General features: G+C 39.7%; 2 protein-coding genes across 3 annotated transcripts; both read left to right on the forward strand.

Annotated features, from left to right (window-relative positions):
• The first annotated feature begins 723 nt into the window (after nt 1-723).
• dixdc1a (DIX domain containing 1a) lies at nt 724-6,860 on the forward strand. Its single transcript, XM_030778616.1, has 15 exons — nt 724-746; nt 2,883-2,995; nt 3,097-3,236; nt 3,859-3,948; nt 4,168-4,221; nt 4,350-4,400; nt 4,640-4,744; nt 4,906-4,959; nt 5,094-5,186; nt 5,344-5,415; nt 5,767-5,928; nt 6,081-6,147; nt 6,300-6,408; nt 6,490-6,598; nt 6,777-6,860. The coding sequence occupies exons 1-15, from the start codon at nt 724-726 to the stop codon at nt 6,858-6,860; spliced, it is 1,326 nt and encodes a 441-aa protein (XP_030634476.1).
• A 1,155-nt stretch (nt 6,861-8,015) lies between these two features.
• On the forward strand, nt 8,016-14,574 carry LOC115814495 (dihydrolipoyllysine-residue acetyltransferase component of pyruvate dehydrogenase complex, mitochondrial-like). 2 transcript variants are annotated; one of them, XM_030777363.1, is made up of 14 exons: nt 8,016-8,428; nt 9,628-9,729; nt 9,826-9,950; nt 10,561-10,717; nt 10,827-10,953; nt 11,050-11,231; nt 11,422-11,572; nt 11,755-11,822; nt 12,024-12,152; nt 12,230-12,337; nt 12,479-12,597; nt 12,780-12,942; nt 13,047-13,183; nt 13,484-14,574. In XM_030777363.1, exons 1-14 carry the CDS (start codon nt 8,177-8,179, stop codon nt 13,611-13,613), a joined length of 1,950 nt encoding a protein of 649 aa, XP_030633223.1. In that variant the 5' UTR covers nt 8,016-8,176; the 3' UTR covers nt 13,614-14,574. The 2 variants fall into 2 exon arrangements, with proteins under 2 accessions (XP_030633223.1, XP_030633224.1); XM_030777364.1 differs by having other exon boundaries at nt 12,482-12,597.
• Nucleotides 14,575-14,719: the final 145 nt, after the last annotated feature.

A 14,719-nucleotide genomic window follows, 5' to 3' on the forward strand; every position in this document is an offset into this window, starting at 1 on the left:
TTTTTGTCGGTATGCAGACCCCCCTTTCCAGACCCTCTGTGGGAGAGTTGCTCTCTGCGAGGGAGCAGCGAGAAGGAGGAGGGGGAGGGTAAACAGACCAGACTGAGCCATGTCCGATTTCTTCCAGAGAAAGGAACAAGGCAAGGGAAAGACGGGAGAGAGTGAGAGAAAAAAGGTTCAGATAAAGGGCGTGCTTACTGCCCTGAGAGAAAAACCAATTTGACTGAATGGCAGATAGTCGTTACACAACTAACAGGGAGCATGCTCAAGAGAAGCAAGCAGAATTCATCTGCCTGGGAGACAGAGCGTGAGTCTTCTTTCCCTCTCTGCTTTATGGATTTGAATTGAAACAGGATTGCTTCATGGTCATTACCTCACAGAGGAGCCCAGATACTGACCAGGATTTTGAGGCATATTTCTAAAAGACTTAAAAGGATTTAACTAAGATCTCACGCAGCGGTTGTTGAGCAGTCTTGTACGTCAAAGCAGATGTCTGAAATCACGCTAGCTGAGAGGGATTTTAAGAGGGCGTGATCCGTGCTCCATCACCAGCAGACAAGACAGGGTGCTACGTGGAGACTGGGCTATTTGTTTTGCTCACCACAGATGTTCACACCCTACTGACTAATCAGGCACTGTGGGATATGCTACTGAAACAGGGGCACTTCACAACTCAAGAGTTTGGCTGGATGGACATGGGAGGTTAGGAGGGTAGCAGCCAGCATGGGAGCCAAACAAATGAAATGGTATGAATGGGATTCCATGTTTTTCTTCATGACTTTATCATTCTTCGCTCTCTCTTTCTTTCCATCTCATACAAATCCCGTTGGATTGCTCTCCATTCAATTCATGGTTATTGTCATATTGTCCATAGTTTAAGTCACATCTGTTGGGATGCATTTAACAGTTTCCACTGACAACTATGTGTTATCTCTTTTTAGAGCCTTACCCAGTTATAATCATTATAACAGTTACATGGAAAGGTGAGGTGTATCAGTGTAAACTTGATATTAAACCTCCCTCTCTCTTTGAAAATTTCATTTTTTTAATCTACCCCAGCTCAAGCATGAGCTATAGGTGGTACAGCTTACATGCAACTGCCTGGCAACCACTCATCATAAGAACGATAGACAACTGTACCATCTGTTCATTCTATGTGAACTGTAATCTAGATTCAAATTAATAGTATGATTTGACAGCCTATTTGAATTGTGGCAGAAACACACATATTAACTTTATAATACAAAAAACACTCAATTTAATGCAGTTATGATCAGGAGATATTTTACTGCATTTTCTGGTGGAGTGATTCACTTTCATCTTACATCTGCAGTGGCAACATATTCAGTCTTTCTCAGCTGACTGCAATGGGCTGTGTAAATACAAAAATGGGCCATTGAGCTGCTTACAGGTTGGATCATTCTCAAAACATAGACTTAGTTTTACAAAGGAGAACTGGGGTGACACTGACTTCAGGGGTCCCTAGGAACAGCACTAAACAGTGAACACTGCAAAATGTACGAACAAGAAAAATGTAGACATTTTTATGTGTGCCGCTGGACAAATCTATTTAGCACAAAAAGATAACTGCCACTTATTTACAGTTGATTTTAATGTAGGCTCTTGACGGAATATTTGCCTTCTCAAATCTGTAGTCTGTATCTGTAGCATTTCTAGTCTGTGCTGAAATTAAACTGAATCACAAGCCTGTTTTCTCTTTGTACTAGCTTTAAAGTGAAAATGTCAAAACAAGGGAATTGTTGTGAGGTGATTACAATTGTGCATCCTGTTTTGAGAAACTCTGTTTTCCTCAGCATTATGTCAGCTTTGTGTCAGAGTCTTATAGACCTTTCTGTTCCCTAGCAACTGTGATAACATTGGAGGCATGAGACACATTTTTAAGCTTTCCGCGTACCAGAATAATAAGTCATGAATGACAATGCCATTCATTAACACTGCACCAGAGCCCCCAAAACTGTAAGCCTTTCCTGACTCCTGAGTTTTTATTATTATTTTTTGATCCTACATTCAACCACTATAGGGTCACTGAGCAAGGTCAGTGTGGTGGGGTGAAGGGTGGGGCAAGAGAACTACTAGCATGTTACAGCATCTCTGGAGTGAGTCAGGGTCAGTGTCATGTTTAAGTGAATAAAGACCACAGCCACAACATTCAATACTGAGACAATGTCACGAGATGGTCCGGCTAAGATTTAAACCAGCAGCACTCCCGGCTCCAATCGCAGAGCCCAAACTTACTGAGTCACTGCCCAGTGATCTATATTTGACATTATATAAGGACATATAACATTGTATATTTAGTCTCCTGACATATCTGTGGTTTTTACCCATAGCAGATCCAAATATAAGCCAGTTATATTTTATTTAAATTTAACTTTCAAACTGAATTTTATTGAACTCTCTCAATGCTATACTGACAAAACAGATTATACTCATTTGTTGCCACAAAAGCACAAGTTCACAATACAGTGTCATACATTGTCCTGGGTTTTTCTTGGTGTTCTCATTTCACTTCCATGTAGCAGTTAATTACAATAAAGCAGTGTGTTTGCATGTTTTACTTCACATTGTGAAAAACCTCAGAGAAGAGCTGGCTACCTTGACCATACTTTTTTCACATGTCTTTCATAAACACTGATAACCAACAGATCATAACCATCAAGAGCCTACCAGATTGAAGCATCTTTAACAATCAAATAGACCCCTTAACAGTTATGACCCATCTTTTCTGGGCTTGATGAGATTCCCTCAAAAAGGGATGGATAAATGTTGAAAGTAGGTTCTCAACAGACAATTTGATCAGTCAGAGCACACAGCACATACTAAATATTGTTCTTTATTTGCTCTTGTCAAAATGTTTACAGTCTCAGTGCCCCAAGCCCCACACACTCTTCCAAAGAGGAATACATCATTACCCAGGTGGAAGACCTAGGAGGACTTGCCGATGACCAAAAAGAACCACTAGACACTCAGACAGGTAGGTGTTGCTTTGCATCTTTAGTAAAGAAGAAAAAAAGGGGGCTTTGACGGTTCCATGTATCTGTCTTTCTGCCATGGTAAGCCTGCTTGGTTTTCCAGAGACTGTCACGTCTGCTATTGATGAGCAAGCTCCTGGTGGGACAGAAGAGGGGAGCACATGGGAGGAGCAGCTATGTGCACAGCAGGAGCAGCTTGAGAAAGAGATGCAGGAAACCAGGAAAATGGTGTCCCGTCTGCAGGTGAACTGCCCACACACACACACACATACCACACACACACACACACTTGCATACCTGTACAAATTCACATACAGTATCCATACTGTAGTGGTTAGTGGTTATAGGCCCATCACATTCTGAGTATTTGTTACAGATTATTATCTATTACACTTGCTGTTTCTGTTAGTAATCTGTTCAATGAGATTGCGATTACCAAGCCTTTACTTGATATCGTGAGATTGATTTTCCGAATCTGAGGTGATTAACGCCAGATTAAAAATCTTGCTTGGGGAAATGATTTATGTAACAAATAGATAGATTACACATGATCAAATGTTTAGTCATTTTTGGCTGTGCTCTTTTAAAACATAGATTCCTCAGAGATACAGTTTGTGGGAGTGTAAGTACGAGATGTAAGGAAATGGATTTTTTTTTTTTTTGCATCCAAAAGCACTTGACCCAAATACAGGGAGAGATTCGGCTTTAAAACACAGGCAGATTAGTCTAATCATCCCTTTGCATCCAAGCCTGATTGCATAATAACTGTTATTTGGCAGTCTGTGTTTGATCAGCGGCATATGTGCACAGTGAGGAGTCTAGTTTAGCTTTGCAAATAGACTTTCTCTCTCTTGGATGTCGCCAGGCACTGCTGCTCCATGGCTCACTACCTGAAGATGAGCAAGGCACGCCGCTGACTTTTGGGGACAGTGCTGCAAGCGCAGAGCAACAGCTGGTGAATCTTTATTTTTCAATCTATTCTTGAGGAACCAAATGCCGTTCTGTTTCTATAGCAATGCAGTTTACATATGAAATCACTCAGTGTATATGTCTTCGTCATATTTTCATTCTGCCTGTCAGAACGCAGTTAGATGTGAATTCCTGTCCTGCAGTGTTTTTTCCCTAAATCATTTTAATTAAATTCAACACATCTGTTTCTATTTGCCCTCTGAAGATTTTGATCCGTAGTCGTCTTGATCAGAGCATGGAGGAGTCTCTGGATCTCAAAGTGAGTTCAGAGTGATTGAGTTGAACAATGTAAAGGCAATGGACATGTAACAGCTCAGTGCTGTACTTTAGACCATTCTGAGTTCTCTATGAACTCTGAGTGACACATTTATGAAATATGTCTTTCAGAGAGAGCTGATGAGGTACAAGCAGGAGGCACGCAACCTGCAGGCCATCAAGGTGAGACCCATCAATCATCTTTGCAATGAAGAAACGCTAATATTAGAAATATATTTAAAGGCAATATAAAGACATACAATCTATAAACTTCTATACTGGTGTAGTATAGATTAACAAAAATATTTCTGATCTGGAAACCTTTCTGTTTCTGATAAAGTATTGATATATTAGCTTGTTCCCTCTTGTTTTTTTCAAGCCCCGCTTGTGTCTCAGTTTGACTCCCTGTCTGTGTGTTTTAGGATGCCCTTCAGCAACGCATGTCAGCACAGGAGGACTCAGTGCTCCAACTAAAACAGGAGCTGCTGAGATCTGGCATGGCCAGAGATGAATTGGCTGGACAGAATGTGAGTCTGAAAGTGACATAAAAGGCAGAAAATACAATAAGAACAACTAATTGAAAAGACATGACAGATGAAATAACTCACTATGGGCTACATTCAAGAGTATATGGTTGTGTAAGCTGCAGTGTAAAATGGATGTGTAAAATATCTGTGTGACTTAAAAGGTGGAGCTGCAAAGGAAGCTGAGTGATCGAAACAGGCTGCTCAGTGAATACAAAGTAAGTGTGTGTCCCTCATGTTTTGCACTTTTCAAAAAAAACAAACCATTTATTATATCTGTTGTTAAAATCATCTTCCTTTTAAAGTCATAAAGATTGTAATGATATTCTTTAACATGTGCGTCTCTCTATAGAAAGAGCTTGGCCAGAAAGAACGACAACTTCAACTACAACAAATTAAACTAGATGAAGCTTTGCGCAACATCACTGACAGTGGTCATCAAAGGGTAAATCATACTATTCTTCACATTTTTACACAATTTATTTTAAAGGAAATTTTCTAAGATTCAAGTAAAAAAAAAAAGTTCAGTGTTATATTTGAAACCATAGTGTTTGAGGGAAGTGCACATTGGTATAAGACTGACTTCTCACTCTGTACTCTAGTTGTCTGGTTGTGAGAACAATGGATATAGTCACATGATGGAAACTTCTTCCCCTGCCTTTCCTCATAAAGCAGTGAGTTTACTTTATCCTCTCAAAGTATGATTGTTAATTTCAAATGTGATTGCCTATGAGACAGTATGTCTCTATGCATGTGTGTTTATAAAAATGCTCTTAAGCTTTTAACTCTTCACTTTCCTGCACACAAGAAGGTAAATGTTTATTGCAAAGTAAATGTTTATCACAAGCACCATTCTATTAATAGTGTTTTATGTTCTAATTTGTTTGGTTGGGTGTGTTTTCTGCATTTGTGTGTGTGCGTGTGTGTGTGTGTGTGTGTTTTGGTATGTGTGTGTGTGTGTCTGTGTGTGTGTATAAATGCATAAATCTGAGTGTACTTTATCCTTTGCATTGCTGTTCTGGCAGGGAGATGAGTTACAGCTTGTACGGGATGCTCTGAGAAGCCTGAGAAATAGCTTCAGTGGTCATGATCCTCAGCACCACACGCTGGACACACTGGAGCAGGGCGTGGCCAGCCTCATGGACCGCCTTCACACTCTTGACCCAAAGCGAAAGCACGACAGAAAGGTCAGACAGCAACTCTTTGTTCTGGAACTGACTCTGATTTTAAAACCACTATGACCATTCCCCAGGCACTGATATGTTGACTGGCGAGAAAGTACATTTATTATTTATTTTATTTATATGCACATATATGGCATATTCCTGCCACTCCGTAGGGTCCAGCCAAGTCTCCAGGAAGAAGAGCCAATCACACAGACCGAGAATCGTGGCCACCAAGCTCCAGTGAGTCATTTCTTAATGACTGCGTTTTTGCTTGAAAAATAAAATCATGATAGAAATCCTCATCGTAATTGGATTACATAAACAAAGAAAATTATCTTATGGCTCCTCAGCTGCTCTAACTGTTTTCCGTTTTCAAATTTTTTTTCTTTCAGAAATCGCCCACTCTCATAGCAGCCCTGTGCTCAACGCAACTGTCTCCACTAAAGTGCTGTATTTCACTGATCGCTCACTCACACCATTCTTAGTCACCATCCCTAAAAGGTATCTGGATAAAAGCTGTGCTGCTGTGACTTTTGAGTAAATGCTGGAAATAGCTGTTGATTAACTGTCTTCTGTCTGTAGACTGGGGGAGGTTACACTTAAGGACTTTAAGGCAGCTGTGGACAGACAAGGCAATTTCAGATACCACTTCAAATCTCTGGACCCAGAGTTTGGTACAGTGAAGGAGGAGGTAATCAAAAACAATGCTGTAGACAAAACTTTCAGACAGAGAAAATGCATAACAGAGAAATGCTAAGCTGAATGTCAGATAAATATAAGCATTATGATATGAGCTAGTGAACAATGTAAGAGTTATAACAGTATCTGTTGGTATTAGCTCTCCCTTTGTTCTCTGACATTTTTGTAAGGTGTTTTTGGACGATGCAGTGGTACCTGGGTGGGAAGGAAAGATTGTTGCTTGGGTGGAAGAGGATCACAGCGAGGGCAGATGAAGATTGACCTGTGGACATATCTCTGTGGACAGCCTTCTCTGCTCACCCAGGACTTGATGGGATCACAGTCAGCTGTCACTGTTAGATCTCTCACTACTGACAAAGAAGGACCTCTGCAGGAAGAGTGAACTGGGATCCCGTGTGTTATGTACAAGCACATTGCAGCATGCAGCAGTGAGTGTTTATGCTCATATGCTGAAACTCAGGGCTGAAATAGCCTGTGTCATATGTGTCAAATTGTAACAGTGAATCCAAACTCATCATTCCCGAGGGCTAAAAAGAAAGAAAGAAAGAAAGAAAGAAAGAAAGAAAGAGCTGTTACATTCTGTAAATACTGTTTACAACACCTTATCTGTCTGTACATTTTTTGCTCTGACAGTATTGATATGATTGTATGTATTTTAAAATGTGTATGTTCATATTTTGTCACTCTGAAGAAAGCTTTAAAAGTGCTGTGACATTGATTCCACAATTTTTTTTATATATAGTTCTATCTGTTTATTGACAAATTTTTGCTCCATTTGTTACACATAATTGACAGTGCCAAACTGTTTTGATCTAAGGTATGAAGAGATTGAGCCTATATTTATGATTGTCATTACATTCTCATTGCATTCTGTGAAACTTTCTAATGAAAATGTCCTTTGGTTCATATTTTCGGAAAACCAATTGTCTTCAACACTTTTTATGTGAAACCTTTGTTAGTGTACCTTGGAATCGGGAAAGGGAACCTAGTGAGGGAAAATGATAGTTGTAATGGATAATCTAACTAAGCCCACTTTATTATTTGTAAAATTTGTAATTATTTCAAAATAAAGCTTCTGAAATGACGACATTCCATGTCAAGCATGTAGCTCCATTTGATCTGTCAAGATTGTAATCTAATTCTCACCTATTGCCAAAATTGTGTCGATTTTGATTAAATATGCACTCTCAGCACAACTTGATATTTGACGACTGTTTGGAGTTTACTTGATATGTCTGCAGTTTGATCAAAGGACACACATGTCTGTACAACTGGTTTAACGTCTTTGACTTCTAGTTAAAATATTTTACGACACATCCAATTGCTTGCCTGTGACGGATTGTGGTACGACAGTGGGCGGAGTCGAGTACGGTAACTAGGGAAGCATCAGATAAGTGACATGTAGGACAGATAGATGTAGAACAGATTGAGACTTCAACTGTCTCTTTCTTGTTTTGTTTTGTTTTTTATGATTAAGATTGAGGACCAGGCAATGCATGCTGCTGCGTCATTTACATTTTTAGATTATTTGATTCAGAAATTGATGTTTTTCTAACACTGCTTTGTTGAAATGTTTCGATTAGTTGTACGACTCGGGCAATCTGTCAGTGCCTCTCGTCCAAGCAGTCTTTCACTGACTACACGATTTAAAAATTCATGCCATCTGAAGAGATATCACATCCAAGTTCAGGGTCGGATGCGAGCATTATGTTATGCCACCAATTTTAATTTAAGAAATAATGGTGAACGACTCTTGCAAAGGCACCACCTCTCCAGCTTCTATCAGACCGCGCGCTCCTATGGACTACCACCTCATCAAGAGGCAAGTGCTTTTTTTTTTTGTAAATTGATGTTACCTTTTCAACATGAACAACCTTATTTATTGTAAAACTCGTTGCTCGCTGTCTGCTGTGTACTCATTGAACAAGACAAGCAGGGATGAACACCCGTTCCTGCACTCATCTGTTGAAATTTATTGAATTCTGCAGGGCAGTTCTGTAAGGTGGTGTGAGAGTGGTTCGTGTGAACAGTGCTCTTCATGTTCTTTTGATAGATTAATATCATTATCAGTATGATACCATTGAATATTCAGTTCAAGGTCATACTTCTGCATTAACTACTTGGTCAGAAATTAATAACGCGTTTTGCTCAGGGTGTGTGACCCTCTATGGTGACAGGTATGGTGCCATCTGACTATCACCTTTGTACAGTTTGCATGAGGCGTTTTTCATCATTCTGTCAATAAAGCTTGTGACACTGTAGCATGCTAGAGGTTCACTGACCTTTCTTAAAATAGAGTGCACTAATAAGTCAGCATGTCAGTGACTGGACTTGTGAAGAGATTGTGTTCTAATGGACAGAGGACTTTGGAGGCAGAGGACTTTGATGTGCTACATGCCCTCTTCCAGAGCCGGTGTTGTTGTCCAGTTCCTATCTCCGCATATTTATTAGTGACACTACTACTGAATCCGCTTCCTGAGATACAGCTATGTCCTACAAATAGAGGAGAAAAGATGCTGGATACTATTTATAATATAATAAATGAATCTGTACACCACTGTACACCACTGAATCTAGCCTGTGAACCAATATCAAATGGCCCACAAATCAATGTTTTATATATTTTATTGTTAGCCTAACTATAGGTAAGCTTAAGCAGTAGCAATAGCAGTAATTATCTATCTATCTGTCTATCTATCTGTCTATCTATCTATCTATCTGTCTGTCTGTCTGTCTGTAGTATCCAAATTAGTTTGCCTTTCATCTACTATTGATGGTCAATAAAGCAGACAAAAAGAAAAATAATTTACCATGACAATTGCTGTGTAATTATAACTACAGGCCCCAGACCACAAGTGTCCCTGGGGCTCAACACTTGAGTGTCAGTGTTGTACACCACTGAGCTTTTAGAGAAATGTAAAGTGTTGGTCATTGCACACATTACTTATCTCCTCCAAACTGCCTCTCATCACTAGGTTCTGAACTGAGTTTCTGCTTTCTGATGACTTTGTTTTACTATAGGTGCAGTTGCCTGCCCTATCTCCCACCATGCAGTTAGGCACCATTGCTCGTTGGGAAAAAAAAGAGGGAGACAAGATCAGTGAGGGAGACCTTATTGCAGAGGTGAGCTTTTTCTGGTTTAATGAATGGCCTTCTGAAATCATGTGTTGAGTATTTGCAACATCTGATGGATACTGCATTGACCCTCTCTCTTTCCAGGTGGAGACTGATAAGGCAACAGTCGGCTTTGAGATGGTAGAAGAGTGTTACTTGGCCAAGATTCTTGTCCCAGAGGGTACCAGAGATGTACCAGTTGGCTCAGTCATCTGTATCACAGTCGACAGGTAAAAGAGTGGAAATAGTAACTGAAATGGACATTTAGTGGTTTTTGTGATATTATTTATTTGAATCTGAATCTGAAAAGTGATAACTGTTTGAAAGAAAGTAAGGGCCATTCTGCGTTGCAAGGGGACAGATTTTATTTAAACCCTACCTCTACACTGTTGCGTAATTTTGGGTCATTTCAAAAGTCCTTGCGAGTCCCACCGTGAGGACAAAAGTCCTTGCAAGTCCCACCGTGAGAATTTCCACACCATGATTTCATGTAAGAGCATTTTTAAAAATGAGAAAAAATTAAGGCAGTTTTTATTTCAATATTAATTTTTATACTCTTCATGGACATGTCATTAGTGTTATATCTGTTTTTCATAATAGAACAGACAGTCATATTGTAGAACATAACTTTTCCAGTGTCATCAAGACTGTATGTAGCATGAATGGATAAAACACTAGTCTTTTTTGCTTGGCTCCTTATGTCCAAACAGTTTCCTCCAGTGACGCTTTGCATGAAAAAAATGAAAGAACATCCAAGATGCCATTGTCTAACTTTATTTGTTTTTCACATGGTGTGACTTGGTAGTTTTGTCTTTAACCAAATTCTCATCCTCTCTGTAGTGCTGACCTCATTCCGGCTTTCAAGGACTACACTCTGGATATGGCTACTGACACAGCTCCCCCGACTGCTGCTGCTGCTCCCACATCTCCAGCACCTGCCCAACCTGCTCCTGCACCTCCTCAGGCACCAGGCAGCTCTTACCCCCCACACGTAAAGGTAAAACCCATTTTTAAATATGTTTTATATTGTTATATATATCTTTTATTTTCACAATATTTCTGTTGTTGTTTCAGCTGCCCATTGACCTAACTGTGCTCACCCTCAGGTGCTGCTGCCTGCTCTCTCTCCCACTATGACCGTGGGCACGGTCCAGCGCTGGGAGAAGAAAGTTGGGGAGAAGCTCAGTGAGGGAGACCTCTTGGCTGAGATTGAAACAGACAAGGCCACTATTGGTTAGTAAGCTGATTTCTGTGCAAGCGTGGTATTTTCATGAAACTCTATTGTATAACTTATGTGCAGTGCATATAATGATTTTTTTTTTTTTCCAGGGTTTGAGGTACAGGAAGAGGGTTACCTAGCGAAGATTATGGTACCTGAGGGCACCAGGGATGTACCCCTTGGCACTCCACTCTGCATCATTGTGGAGAACGAAGCAGACATCAAGGCCTTTGCAAACTATGTGGAGACAGGTGGGGTTGAGTCTCTAAGCCCACCTGCAGCCCCAACCCCTGTGAGCAAAATCTAAGATTTCAAACACCTGTAAAGAGTGTATGAGGACAGTGTTTGTCTGTGCTTCAGAACTGGTGTGTTTGGGATTGAGAAAATTGTGGATAATTATTGCTGTGCATATATATATATGTATATGTATATGTATATGTATATGTGTATATATATATATATATATATATTCAAATATTCAGGTTGCAGCTCCTACTCCTGTGGCTCCTGCTTCATTCTCTACACCTCCACCCAGTCCAGCTTCAGCAGGGCTCAGAAAGGGCAGAGTGTTTGTTAGTCCGCTTGCCAAAAAACTGGCTGCTGAAAAAGGCATTGACTTGAGTCAGGTCACAGGTATGTAATCAAATATTATATTTGAATTTTGTAATGGTGATAGATTGGAAAAAGGGAAACACCTTTACATAAGAAAAACATAAGGACAGTGCCACCATTGTTAAGCAATGGGAATTCTATGCTTACTTATTATTGATATTAGATTGATTAGATTGAAATGAATTGAACTTTTATGACCTTAGGTTCAGGACCAGATGGCAGAATCACAAAGAAGGACATTGAGAGTTTTGTCCCACCAAAGATTTCCCCAGTAAGTAATACTATGAGTCGACTTACAAGACATCATTAATAATATTAGTTGACGTATTAAATGTTATTAGATGATATTAGTAGAATTGTTAATTGTTACTTACACACATATTTCCTTGGTCCCTCTGATAACAGAGAATTAGATTACTGCAGTTTTGATTTAATGTTTTGAGGATGACTTTTTTGTATTGCCTATTCATAGGCTCCGACTGCTGCTGCTGATGCTCAAAGTCCTGTTGTAGCAGCACCCACTCCTGCAGCAGCAGCAGCAGCAGCAGCAGCAATGCCTACAGGAGCTTTCACTGATGTTCCCATCAGCAACATTCGCAGGGTAAAGACATACTTCTTCATGTCCTATCACTGTTCTTTATTTCTACTGAGCTTCCTCTAACTACATCCTCTCGGCAGGTTATTGCTCAGAGGTTGATGCAGTCCAAACAGACCATTCCTCACTACTACCTTTCTGTAGATGTCAACATGGACCAGGTCCTGGAGTTGAGAAAGGAACTGAACCACGTGAGCTTCAGAAATATGTCTGCATCAATAGCTTATACTAGACTGCTAGGAAAATTAGCGGAGATCTAGCCTTTGATGGCTTCATCCCCTTTGAGCATTTTGACCATTATTTATTTTGAGTTTTGTGGGCTTTGTTCATAGGAGTTGAAGGCTGACAACATGAAACTGTCAGTCAATGATTTCATCATCAAAGCCTCAGCTCTGGCATGCGAGAAAGTTCCAGAGGCAAACTCTTCTTGGATGGATACAGTCATTCGTCAGTAAGGAGCCATTTTTGAGCTGAATTCTAGAGATCACTTATAGAAATCAGTTATGGATTTGGTGTTACAAAATGTAAATGCTACACAGTAGTCATGTTGATCCTGATTGCAGCATGTCATACAGAAGTACTGTACAAATTAAACTTAGTAAAATTAACTTGTTGTTTTTTTTTCCTCATCAGGCATCATGTAGTAGACATCAGTGTTGCTGTCAGTACACCCAGTGGCCTCATTACTCCCATTGTCTTCAATGCTCACATCAAAGGCCTGTCTGCAATAAGTAAAGATGTTAGTTCTTTGGCAGCCAAGGCAAGAGAGGGCAAGCTACAGCCTCATGAGTTCCAGGTGTTTTTTTTTTTATCCAACTGAAAAAAAAATCTACTCGTATGAGTATTCAGAGTATCATAATAACCTGTTGTAAGTTTTTTGTTTGTATTATATCATTCTAGGGTGGCACTTTCACCATCTCCAACTTGGGCATGTTTGGCATTAAGAACTTTTCGGCCATCATTAATCCTCCTCAAGCCTGCATTCTGGCTGTAGGGGGTTCAGAGATGAGACTTCTACCTGCTGATAACGAGAAAGGGTAAGACTACCAATGACCAAAGGCCTGAAGGGGAATGATGCAGTAAAGGGTGAAATCTTACATGGTTTGATTTTTTATTAAGCTCTCTTTTCAGTTTTCAAATGTACAACAACAATTTCCCTGTGCCCCTCTGAGCTGAGCAGACTTATAATATTTATATTATTTTTTGCCTTTGTCAGGATTATCTGTCATAATACAATAATGGTCCTGGTTCTCTAACCTTTAGACCACGGCTGCCCCCGCTGTGAATTAGAATGACTAATTGTGCTGTTTTCCTTCTCTGCCCTGTATTCTTGGCAGGTTTGAACTGGCCAGTATGGTGTCTGTGACTCTGAGCTGTGACCACAGGGTGGTGGATGGTGCAGTGGGGGCCCAGTGGCTTGCAGAGTTTCGGAGGTTCCTGGAGAGACCTGTCACTATGTTACTCTGATCTGATCTTATCACATCCGCCCTCTCTCTCTCAGAGACTCTCTCAGAGACATTCCACTCAGGCAGCCTACTTTCACCGAAACAAATTAAGCATTTTTTCCTCTCTTTCTCTTAAACGACACATACACCTGGCTAGAACAAAACTCAACAAAATTCACCATTACTGTCATCCATGTGTTAAGCAATGCCACATAGTTTGTCATGATTCAATATCTGAATTTAACTTATTTTTTGGCACCTTCTCCACCTTAATGTTCTTGTGCAGACATCCTGCTATTTTAGTGACGCACGATAATGTGAGAATAATCTCACATTAGAAAACACACATACCTGAATGCCAGTAAATGTTTTGACATTTCTTAACAGTGTTATGTCATGCCCCTCATACAGCAAACACAACAAAGGATAAATATTATAAATGTAGGAGAAAAGAATAAATTAACAAGTGCTTAGGAACAAAGTCCCTTTAAAAAATACCTGCATTGCCATAAGCAGTATTTTTTTCTTTGTCAGGAGAATACAGTTATAGTTGTACCATAGAGAATTAACCCAAAACATGCAGCTAATTTTGAAAATGTACAAAATCAGAAATGTTGTATTATTACTTTGTTAGCTTTATTAGCACTTAACTGACAGTAATTTGTGTGTAATTTATTTTGATACAAATTATTTATTGTATTTCATGTTGAACATGGCATGTAATGTGTGTGAACAAATCCAACAAAGACACGGAAACTGGATGCACAGAAACACATTTGTGAAGTTTTGCCAAAAATCCAGACACCATTCAAGTCATGGGCATTGACTTGTATACAAAAAAAAAACTGATGTAATTCTTCCACCTGGCACACTTGAATGACAGAGCTTATATTAAGCCCTGGTGTGTAAACATTCCTTTAGATTACAGATAACATTTGTCATCCAAATGTATACTGTATAATAAAAGTGAATGTGCTGACTAACTGCCCCTCTCATAGCAGTAACTTTACTATTCTTGGTAGACTGTCTGTTCTGTTGTTGCAAAATATAAAAATTACTTGGTAGGAAAAGCTTCATAGAGGAAGAATCGTGAGAGCAATCGTGAGAGGTTGGTGATCTTTTGGATGA

This window comes from Chanos chanos, chromosome 6 (assembly GCF_902362185.1).
Source record: "Chanos chanos chromosome 6, fChaCha1.1, whole genome shotgun sequence".
In the NCBI taxonomy this organism is placed as follows: domain Eukaryota; kingdom Metazoa; phylum Chordata; class Actinopteri; order Gonorynchiformes; family Chanidae; genus Chanos; species Chanos chanos.

Coding starts and splice junctions, on each gene's coding strand:
- dixdc1a (XM_030778616.1), top strand. CDS start 724: ATGGGAGCCAAACAAATGAAATG. Junction 3,949..4,167: donor CAAGCGCAGAGCAACAGCTG/GTGAATCTTTAT, acceptor TGCCCTCTGAAG/ATTTTGATCCGTAGTCGTCT. Junction 4,745..4,905: donor ATGAATTGGCTGGACAGAAT/GTGAGTCTGAAA, acceptor GTGACTTAAAAG/GTGGAGCTGCAAAGGAAGCT.
- LOC115814495 (XM_030777363.1), top strand. CDS start 8,177: ATGTTTCGATTAGTTGTACGACTCGGGCAATCTGTCAGTGCCTCTCGT. Junction 9,730..9,825: donor AGGGAGACCTTATTGCAGAG/GTGAGCTTTTTC, acceptor CTCTCTTTCCAG/GTGGAGACTGATAAGGCAAC. Junction 10,954..11,049: donor AACAGACAAGGCCACTATTG/GTTAGTAAGCTG, acceptor TTTTTTTTCCAG/GGTTTGAGGTACAGGAAGAG.